Source organism: Prunus dulcis, unplaced genomic scaffold, assembly GCF_902201215.1.
Source record: "Prunus dulcis unplaced genomic scaffold, ALMONDv2, whole genome shotgun sequence".
Lineage (NCBI taxonomy): Eukaryota > Viridiplantae > Streptophyta > Magnoliopsida > Rosales > Rosaceae > Prunus > Prunus dulcis.
Window position 1 is genome coordinate 38,164 of NW_023010071.1, and position 11,945 is coordinate 50,108.

At 47.2% G+C, this 11,945-nt stretch overlaps 1 protein-coding gene across 1 annotated transcript; it reads left to right on the top strand.

Annotated features, from left to right (window-relative positions):
- The first annotated feature begins 8,050 nt into the window (after nt 1–8,050).
- LOC117612789 lies at nt 8,051–11,176 on the top strand. Its single transcript, XM_034341433.1, has 4 exons — nt 8,051–8,242; nt 8,397–8,969; nt 9,064–10,483; nt 10,602–11,176. Exons 1-4 carry the CDS (start codon nt 8,051–8,053, stop codon nt 11,174–11,176), a joined length of 2,760 nt encoding a protein of 919 aa, XP_034197324.1.
- Nucleotides 11,177–11,945: the final 769 nt, after the last annotated feature.

Here is an 11,945-nt window from a genome sequence, read left to right on the forward strand (position 1 = left end):
CATGGTAGGTGGCTAAGATACAATGTCACCTACCGACATCTACCAACTACTGCCACCAACCGTAGTCTACCTACTACTGTACAACGAATCTGGACATGTGGGCTAAGAGGTCCAGCATGATCAATCCAACGGGTTGGGCCTTGAACATGCGGGCCGTGACAAAATGCAAACAAGTAGAAGAATGAAACTTCATTGACAAAAAAACAAAAAAATGATTGAAACTTCATCCTCTACACCAGTCTCTTATGCCAAACAGAGGCTAGTTTCTTCATTGTTTCGGCGGCAAAAGGAAAAGAAAGAAGAGAAAGGAAGAAGAAAGAGGAATCCAACAATGTCTAGATATGAATCACGAACTCTCCCTCGCCAGGCCTAGCTTATCAGAGGAATCCAACCTCTGTACACTCGCAAGAGCTCATTAGAGCCATCAATCTCTTTCCCAAGGAAGATATTAACATCGTCGACGGCCATATGAAGCTTTGTTAAGGGGGTTTTGTTTGGAATTCGTTTGAATGTTAGGGTTTTATGGTTAACTTGTTGTATTGGGGAATTTCTAATTTTTTATTATTATATATATTATGTATTGAATTTAGCTCCTTGACTTTTCCACATCATGCGAATGAAATTGTCCAGAGCATGGTGCAGGAGTGTTCTCTTGCGATTTTTTTTCCAGTCCATTTATCTATTTATTTTTTAATTCTTAACCGATCATGTCGTGTGATTCGTAAATTGTAACGGGTCGTGTTTGGGTCTGAAATTTTTCACCTGTAAACTTAACGGGTCATGTCGTGTCAACCCGCAAACATAACAGGTTAACAAGAACACGACCCGAGACCCGAAAACACGACCCGTTTGATAGGTCTAAGTAGTACACTTGTTCGTACTCAGTGGATAGGACACACGGTGACTCTTGGCCAAAATACAAGTATCACATGTGAAGTCGAAGTCCTTGAAACCTGTGAATAAATCTGGTATAAGATGCTTCATATAACTAAAAGACGAATATCCCAATCGACGATGCCACAAGCAGATTAGATTTTGTTTGATATCAGAGGGATGCGTCAATTCATTAGCCATGTCGGGACTAAAGTCATCTACATAATATAGCCCCTCTTTTAGTACCACGACCAAAAATCTTCTTAGTGTGAATATCCTAAAGCAAACAAAAACTCAGGTAAATGAGTACACAACAATTCAATTGTTCAGTAAGCTGACTAACTGACATCAATTTATTGGATAAAGATTAAACAAGTATAGTATTAGACAGTGAAAGAGAGGATGAGGGTGCAACAGTCCCAGCCTCTATCACAAGATAAGTAACTTCATTGGCGTTAGCAATACAAGTTCGTCGGGGTTGGGTAGTATTTAGAAAATCATCAGAATCAAACGTCGTATGATCACTTGCACCGGAATCAATTACCCAGCTCATGGAATCACTCTTGTTCGAAGTATGTGGAATCCATAACCAATACCATTACAGGCCGAATCTTTGAGTAGCCCACCATTCGGGGTAGCCATGCAATTTAAAACAAATCTCATGAGTGTGTCTCGGATCACCACAGTATGCGCGATCTCGTCCATGTGTCAGGGTCATTAGTTGGGAAGTCATAATTTGTGCAGCAGAAAATGTAAATGATACAGGTTTAGTATGAATCCGGATTGAGATCTGAGTCTGAGTCAGGGTTGGAGTCAAAGTCTGGATTTGGGTCTAAATCATTGACAGATTCGGGTTTAGGGTTGTCATCGGAGTCAGAGTCGGGGTCGTCGTCGTGGTAGTGGGGGTCAAGGTCGGATCGTCGTCGTAGTCAAGGTCATCAAAATAGGATCCTTATTCAGGATCGGGTTTAAGTTCATCAAAATAAGGTCCTGATTCTATTTACAGTAGAAAATCAGGAATTAAAGTAAATAAAAAATAATTATAATGGTAATCCTTGGTGTGTAAGGAAAGAAATTTAATTGTCCACAAGTCACGCCAACATTTTATTTGAGTACTTTTATTTTAATAATGGATCGGACTTCAAATACGAGAAGATAATCCTTAAAAGGACTTATAAGGAGTTGAACTACTTCCTCATTGTCAATTAGTTTTAGAGTTAAGCCTCAACTTTCTTCAAATGTGATCCAATATGTTAAATTTCCGTTGTACAAAGACTTTAAAGTTACTTGCATACTAATATATATTATTTTAACAAAAAAAATTACAACGAAGAGCCGAAGACCTATTTTATAATCATAATTTGGGAAAAGTCCGATTAGAATGAGCATATTTGAAAAAAAAAACAAAAAAACAAAACATTGAAATAACAATCCAACTTATCCCAATACGAGGCATGTTCAATATTTATACATGGAAAATATTAATCAATCCAACTTATCACATGCTTCATATCACTGAATTTTCAAGTCTAAACACGTGGACAATATACATTGGATGATGTAGAGCACGTGTGGTCGTTGTGCTTTCACATGTGTGGTCATTGAGCTTTCATACGTGGGCAAACCCGCTCTGATATCGTAAAGAAAGTTGAGGTTCCTCTCCAAAATCAATTTGCAATGGGTGGAACTAACCCAACTTCTTATTAGTCCTTACAAGATTTTCTAACTTTCTAATACGGGATATTTTTCACCTTCGCATTCCCACAGCATTAACTAATAACATTCCAAAACACAATATGGCACATCAGTAAAAATTGACAATTACAACACCTCATGTCCATTTGTTATATTACTAATTTATTCCCACAAATTAGATTAAAAGCATCTAAGTGGTCGACCATTATTACTTTACAAACCAAGCACAACTCCTCATTTGAATCATATGATCACATACTTCTAATTATCATTATAAAATCCAGTCTGCAATTTAATCGTCTTTGCTCTGTGGCTGCCAACCAAGATCATAGATCGAAGAGTTACAGTCATTTCAACAGTTTAAATATATATATATATATATATATATATATAAGAAATTTGACATTTGAGTTTAGAGTCAGTATTTTAGGGTTTATATTAAGAAGATAATAATGAAAGTCTAGTTAAAGATGCTAACTGGTAAATCTAGGTCCGCAAGTAACAAACTATTATATTATTACAAAGGAAACCAAAAATAAAAAATAAAAAATAAAAAAGTAAGGCGTATAAAAAACAAATATAGAAACTATTAGAAATGAAAATTCCTACAAATAAAAATTCCCACAAATAGAAATTCCTACAAATGAAAATTCTTACAAATAGAAAGTCATACAATTGGAAATTCCTACAAATGGAAAAATATTTTTGTGATCGCATCTCAATCCTTCCAATCTCATCTTAAAGTACCAAAAATGAAAATTCCTACAAATAGAAATTCCTACAATATATGAATGGAGCATTTTTGTTCACCACTTTAAGCCAAGGTGTATGGTCACCACCCTTCTCAATACTTGACACGTGTCTATAGGCATAACCATGATTACGTAAATTAAAAGGTTTAGGATGGTGACCATATACCTTTAAAGTGGTAAGCAAAAATATTTCCATATATTAATGGATGCAAAACAGAAAAGTTCGGGATCTATATAACCACAAAAGTACGGTATAACCCTATTTTTGTTGAGATTTGGATTACCAAGGGAGTAGAGAAAGTGCACAGAGAAAAGAAAGAGAGAGAGTCAGCTCAAAGAGAGATGAAAATTCTCACCGCAACATTCTAACTGTTACAGAGGTCATGCTTTTCTATTCATATTCGTTCTTTTCCTTACATCAGTAATCATCACCATTCAAATACAAGAGCCAATGTGATTATGACACATGGCAGTACAAGGCATGTAAGCCGTTGATAATAAGAGATCTGATCTAAGACCTTACACTTGGCATATGAGCTCAAGTTAGCCTATCTAACACTCAGCTGAAATAAAAGAAGTAAACCATGCTAAGTAAATCTTTTACTAATGGGAAATTAGTAAGCAATTTACTTTTCAACACTCCCTTCTAAATTGCTAATTGATTTCACACCAAGTAGGCTTCTCAAATAGCTGAATCTGTCCTTGGGAAGAGCCTTGGTGAAAATATCAGCAATCTATTCTTCACCTTTGCAGTAGACCAAATCAATCACACCCTCTTGAATTGCATCTCTGATGAAATGAAACTTCCTACGAATATGCTTGCTTCTTTGGTGAAATATAGGGTTTTTACAGATGGCTGTGGCTGAAGTGTTGTCATAAAATAGGGTAGTTGCAGTCGCTTGTTCTTCTCCAAAGTCCTCAAGCACAAATCTAAGCCAAATGGCCTGTGAGGTTGCTTCGGCTGCACTTACATACTTTGCTTCTGCATTTGACAATGCTACACTATGTTGCTTGACCGAAGCCCATGAGAAAGCACCACTTCCAAATGAAAAGGCATACCCTGAGGTGCTTTTCATGTCCTCTTTAGATCCACTCCAGTCACTATCACAATAACCAATCAACAGGGCAGATTTACCAGCAACATATTCAATCCCAAAGTCAATTGTTACTTGGATGTATCTTAGAACCCTTTTAGCAGCTCCATAATGCTTCTTAGATGGCTTATGCATAAACCGTGCAAGCAGGCTAGCAGAGAACATAATGTCTGGCCTGGTTGTTGCTAAATATAAAAGACTTTCAACAATTTTCCTGTACAGACTTTCATATGCAGCTTCACTTCCATCCTCTCTTTGCAATTTATCAGTGGCAACCAATGGAGTGTGTTTACACCATAATGAACCGAGTAGACCCAGCATCAAAGCGACTAGCACCAAGGCAGCCACGCATTCTCCCCTGCCGAAGGAAGACACACTTCTGAAGTGCCAGACACCTGCCGAAGCTCCCAGCTGCCAAACCTAATCTCCAGGACACGTGTCGCCACCACGACGACTTGCACAAAGTCCCACATTGGAACTTTGTGCAAAGCTCCAACATTCACCTCCCTATAAATAGGGAACAGTACCCAAGTAAAAAGGGTAACTATTCTCCCACTTTTACTGTTACTCTGCCAGAATTACTACCTGTAACTGACTTAGGCATCGGAGAGCCTTCGGCCGGCACCACACCGGTGTCCGAAGCTTAACGATTGCTTCTTCCACTCTATCTTTTGCAGGTCTCTCACCAACGTATTTCACCAAGGGCCTCAACCCTCTTCCCTGTTGAAGACCCCATACATCTCATCACTAACTTGGACTCAATATTGGCCGGGCCATTTTGAGCATCAACAGTTTGGCGCCGTCTGTGGGAATTCGACACTTGAATCCCCTCTTTCTCTATCAGCCCAGCTGGCTCCTTCACCCATCAGGCCCCGTCGCCTCTTCTTCACCCCACACTCTGCTATGCCGACCGAGGATAGCCGCGATACCCAGCACCATACCCCCCGCGAGGTACTTCCCGAAGGAAATCTCCGGGAGATGCCACTCTCCAGGCAGAAGTGGAGCTCCTCCGCGACAGTATTACTAAGATGTCGGAGAAATACGAGCATCTTCATTGCCGGAATGCTGAGCTAGAGCATGACTATCGTGCTCTAAAGCGGAACCAAGAGAGGACTCGCGCCCAGGATGCCCAACAAGACCTCACCCAGAATGTTGGGCATACTCAGCCGAACTAGCCAGTACATTCCAGCCACAGAGCCCCGGCCCAATCTAGGCTCCGCAAAGGTAAAGACCATCTTCATCCGGAGCTAACCCAGTCACGACTCCTTTGCGTTCCCCCACCGAAGGACCGGCCCCATGAACCAGTCAGGATCTACCAAGACTGCAGGGATCGCATCTCAGACCGTCAGCCAGGACCGATCCCTATCCCTGTCAACCTCCAGGACCCACGGGTGACACACCTGGGCCCTTTACCAGGCCCCGTCCGCGTACCCGACGGAGAAGGTGTCGGGGAATCGGATAGTTGGGAATTCTATAATTCAGAGACCTGGCCAACTTACCACACTCAGACGCTGGAAGATTGGGAACATTCCCCAGCCCCTGTTTGCCCTGTCCCCAGGCCTTTGGCACCTGAAACTCTTCCTCATGCCGACCCGGCCATGAGGCTTCTCTTTGAAAAGGTCCGGCGCCTGGAGAGTGAACAACATCGCAGCCATCAACCCCTATGGGCAAAACCACGACCGGGGCCCTTTACTGAACGTATCCTCCACTACCACGAGGAGAAAGATATCCAGCCACTCCGCATCGCTTTCTACACTGGCACGGAGGACCCTCTCACCCACATCCACTCCTTCCAGTCTGCCCTTGGGTGCAAAGGCCTCACTGATGAAGGCATGTGCCTCCTCTTCCCTTCCACCCTCAGCGGCGCGGCCCTGAATTGGTTCTATAGACTCCACCCCCGCACCATCAACTCATTCGATAGTCTCAAGCAGACGTTCCTGGATCATTTTATGATCCAGACTGATCGCCTATACTCTGCCGACGACTTGTATATGCTTCGGCAGGCTGAGGACGAACCCCTTCGGGAATATGCAGCTCGGTTCAGTCACGAATACTCCCGCTGCCCAGACATTGACGATCGCGCTGCCTTCGGCGCTTTTAAGAGCGGCTTCCGCGAGTCCAACTTCCGCTACCTGGTTCATAGCAACAGTTGGAACACATATACAGAGCTAATGAAATAGGCAGCGATCCATGCTAAGGCTGAATACTTCAATTCCAAGCGTGGCCCAGCCAACCTGGCGCGCAACACTTTCGCCGATCCTCCACCTGCTTCAGCACCCGCCCCAGCCCCACCTCAGCATTCTACCCCTGCCCCGAGTGCCCAGGACAACCAACAACATAAACGGAAGGATAGCTACCAGCATCCCTTTGGCAATAACAAACGTGGCAGACATGGCAACCACCACCACTCTAGCGGAGGCAACCCTCCTAAGACTGGTGATCGGGCCCCTCTTCCCTTCACACCCAGGCCCAGGTTCGAGGTTTTTACTACCCTCAACACCACCTATGAGAACGTCCTGGTGCGTGAAGCCCCCATCATCCCCAAGCCACCCCCCCCGGAGACCATCCAACAAGCCTATGCCAAACACGGGGGTCTTCTGCCGCTTTCATCAATTCAGCGGCCATGACACCGAATCTTGTGTTGCGTTGCGCAACATAATTGAAGGGCTCATCCGTGAGGGAAAGCTGGACAACTATGTGCACAACATACCACCCCCGCCTAACCCTCACCAACGACAGATCAACATGATCTCCACCATCAGTGGAGGTCCTACCCTGGCTGGCACCTCCAACAACTCCATCAAACATTATGTCCGCTCCACCTATGCGCACCAGGTCTTCAGCACCGAGCAGGGACGCTTGCCGAAGACCCACAGGTCTGGCTAGGCGCCCATTACCTTCTACGAGGAGGAGGAACGTGGTGTTATCCTCCCCCATGATGATCCACTCATTATCCGTGCTGACATTTCTAACTTTGACGTTGGGCGTATCCTAGTAGACACTGGCAGCTCGGTCAGTGTGATGTTTGCTGACGCCTTCAATGAACTCCAGGTCTCGTCTCACCTACTCGACCGAAGCATCACACCCCTTGTGAGCTTCTCGGGTGATGTGGTCCAGCCCATTGGCAGCATTCATCTCCCTATATCAATTGGGGCCGCACCCCAGCGGACGACGATCACTACCCCCTTCCTTATCGTCGATTGCCCCACAGCCTACAACGTCATCCTCGGCCGCCCAGCCTTGGCCCAAATGAGGGCTTTTATTTCCACGCATATGCTGCTGTTGAAGTTCCCTACACCTAATGGCCCAGGCAAGGTGCGCGGTGACCAACTCGGGGCCCGAAGCTGCTATGCTTCAGCCGTCAAATCCATCAATCGCCAACATATGAGTGAAGCCCTTGCGGTAACCAAGGCTCCCGCCCCTCCTCAAGCTGGCACAGAACCACCTGAGGACCCAAGGGAGGAGTCCATCACACCGCAGGCCGAACCTATGGAGGACCTGGAACTGGTTACCCTTCATGACGACATCCCGGATCGATGAGTCCGGATCGGCACCTCCATCTCGCCAGAGCTTCGCTCTGACCTGGTTGCCTTCCTCCGCCTCAACTCCGAAGTCTTTGCATGGTCCTACAATGACATGCCTGGCATATCACCAGACATCATATCCCATAGGCTTAGCGTCAATCCTGCTGTCCGACCAGTCCGACAGAAGCGTCGAGCTTATGACCCCGAGCGCTATGAGGCCATGAAGGCGGAGGTGGATCGATTGAGTAGTATCCGATTCATCAGGGAGGTTGACTATCCTACATGGCTGGCCAATGTCGTGATGGTTCGTAAACCAAGAAAGGGCTGGCGCATGTGTGTCGATTACACCAACCTTAATCGGGCCTGCCCAAAGGACAGCTTCCCCCTACCCCGCATTGACCAGCTAGTCGACGCCACAGCGGGCCACGCCCTCCTTAGCTTCATGGATGCTTATTCAGGTTACAACCAGATCTTCATGCATCCCCGAAGACCAGGCCCACACCTCTTTCATCACGGACCGAGGCCTCTACTGCTATAAGGTGATGCCCTTTGGCCTCAAGAACGCCGGGGCTACATACCAGCGTCTGGTGAACCACCTTTTCGCCCCATTGATTGGCAATACCATGGAGGTTTATGTCGACGACATGCTAGTCAAGAGTCGCACAGCTGACCAGCACATCCCCAACCTCTCTGCCATGTTCACCATCCTGAAGCAGTACAAAATGAGGCTTAACCCCACCAAATGTGCATTCGGGGTGGCTTCCGGCAAATTCCTTGGCTTCATGATCAGCCAGAGGGGTATTGAGGCCAATCCAGAAAAGATCCAGGCCATCTTAGATATGACAATACCTAAGACGGTCAAGGATATCCAAAGCCTTACAGGGCGTGTTGCAGCCCTGACCAGATTTATCTCCAAAGCCACTGACCGCTGCGCCCCATTCTTCAAGGCCCTTAAGGGCACCAAGCGAAACATCACCTGGACTGCTGAATGCGACACGGCTTTCAGCGAGCTCAAGGAGTATATGGGCCGGGCCCTTTATTGTCAACCCCTGAGCACGGAGACATCCTCGTGATTTATCTCTCCGTCTCAGCTTCGGCTGTTAGCTCTGTGCTCATTCGATCAAGGATAACGCGGAACACCCAGTGCATTATGTTAGTAAGGCATTGCAAGATGCCGAAGTTCGATACCCAGACATCGAAAAATTGGCGTTCGCCCTGGTCGTCTCGGCTAGACGCCTCCGACCATATTTCCAAGCTCACACCATCCATGTCTTAACCAACCAACCGCTCCGACAAGTGTTGCAGAAACCAGAAACTTCTGGGAGGCTGGTTAAGTGGGCCATTGAACTTGGCGAGTTTGATATTCATTACAAACCCCGCCCGGCTATAAGGGGGCAGGCCGTTGCTGACTTCTTATCCGAATTCACGGAGCCCCAAGCTTCAGCAGCTACCCAGCTCATAACCGAACCCAATCTCTCTCCGAGCCAGGACCAAACCCCCAGCAAAAGCACTCTCGACCTAACCCAGCCCCTATGGACCTTATTCGTAGATGGCTCTTCTAATGCCCAGGGGTGTGGGCCGGCCTCGTTCTCGTCTCCCCAGACAAGGTTCGAGTACGCCCTCCGCTTCAAATTCCAAGCCTCCAACAATGAGGCCGAATATGAAGCACTCTTAGCTGGTCTTCGACTAGCCAAAGAGATGGACGCCAAACAAATTCAGATATTCAGCGACTCACAGCTCGTTGTCCACCAGGTCAACCAGGACTTCACGGCCAAGGATGCCTCTATGACGGCTTACCTCCAGCACGCTCGGCACTTGCTGGCAACCTTCCACGCCCACTCTATCAGGCAAGTGCCGCGCTCAGAGAATAGCCATGCCGATGCACTAGCCAGGTTAGCCTCAGCCCTGGAGCAAGGAATAGGTCGCCACATCCACATCGAGTTTTTGGCCCAGCCCAGCACACAAGCCCCACTCATCTGCACCATTGATCACAGCCCTACATGGATGGACCCCATCCTCCAGTTTTTGCAGAACCAAACACTACCGGCTAATTCAATCGAGGCACGACGCGTTCGCCATCGCTCTGCCCGATACCTGATCATTAACGGCTCCTTATACAAGCGGGGTTTCAGCCTTCCTTACCTCCGATGCCTGACTCCAGAGGAGGGTCACTATGTCCTCCGAGAAATCCATGAAGGCATCTGCGGTAACCACTCGGGCGCACGCTCGCTGGCCCATAAGGCAATCCGCCAAGGATACTTCTGGCCTTCACTCCACACTGACGCCCAGGCCTTCACCCAGAAATGCGACAAGTGTCAGAGATTTGCCAACATTCCACAACTCCCGGCAGAACCATTGACTGCCATGGTCAGTCCTTGGCCATTTGCCCAATGGGGACTGGATCTCATTGGACCTATGCCAGAGGGCAAGGGCCAAGTCAAATATGCAGTTGTGGCCGTAGACTACTTCACCAAGTGGGCTGAGGCCGAGGCCCTGGCCACCATCACTGCGGCTCGCATCGAATCCTTTTGTGTGGCAAAACATTGTATGTCGCTTCGGCATCCCCAACTCCATCGTCACCGACAATGGCCGGCAATTTGACAATGCCAAATTCAAACAATTTTGTTCCAACCTCAAGATTCGTCTATGCTTCGCCTCCCCAGCCCATCCTCAGTCCAATTGCCAGGTCGAAGCCGTGAACAAAATTATCAAGAAGACCCTCAAGACAAAACTTGACAAAGCCAAGGGCTGCTGGCCAGAACTACTCCCGGAAGTACTCTGGTCCTACCGCACCACCTTCCGCACATCCACGGGTGAAACGCCGTTCTCCCTATCATTTGGAACCGAGGCCGTGGCACCGGTAGAGATTGGCCAGCCCACATACCGAACCTCCACTTACGATGCCAAGGCCAATGACGAGCAGTTGGCCCTCAACCTCGACTTCATTGACGAGCTCCGTGACCAATCAAGCATGCGCAATGTCGCGTACAAACAACGCATCGCCAAATACTACGACTCCCGAGTCAAGCCCCGCGCTTTCAAAATGGGGGACTGGGTCATGCGCAAGGTTTCCTTGGCTACCAAAAATCCTACCGAAGGTACCCTCGGCCCTACATGGGAGGGTCCTTATGAGATTATCAAAATCTGCCGCCCCGGCACTTATCAGCTTCGCGATCCCACAGGCAAGACGCTGCCTCATCCCTGGAACGCTGACCACCTCAAGTACTACTACAAGTAAACATATCTAGACCCTAGGACAATACTTTGGTCTTGATTATTTACTATAAGGTAGAAGTAAAGTATCTAGACCCTAGAACTCTTGTACCTTCTGCCTTTCGGCACCTATTTCAATGAAATGCCTGGCTCCAGCTCATTCTCATGCACTCACATGGTTATTATTTTTTCTAGCACAATTGATATCATACCAAGTCTCATATCATAAAGCAAAACAACCTTGCTCCGTGCAAGGAAAAGTGTTCATACACAAAAAAAATAAACAACCTTGCTCCGCGCAAGGCAAAGTGTTCCAACAAAATAACTAGAGTACAAAATAACTAGAATACATAACGAAGGCAACGCCTTCAAGACTCGGTCGAAGGGGCATCCTCAGTGGCTAGCTCTGCCTCTGGTGTCGGGGCGCTAGCATCAGCAGGAGGACTCTGTGCAGGAGGCTCGCCACTCGTGTCAAAGTTAATCTCGACCGAGGGGTTGAACCTAACCAACCTATCTTCCCGGCGAAGTTGCTCATCCACTAGTCGGTCCATGATGTAGCTCTTCAGCTCCTCTGAGGTTCGGAAGGACTCGATCGCCTCGACTCGGGCAGCAGCCATCTCCTCGACCTTCGATCTCTTCAGCTCCTCCACCTCCTTGGCTAGGGCTGCCTTTTGCACCAGCAGGCCGTTCTTCTCTCGGATGGCCTCCTGCACCTCCGCCATCTTGCTCTTGGCCAGCTCATCACGCCTCTTCAGCCTCTGGATCTCTTTGTCCGCCTTGGCCATGCTGACATA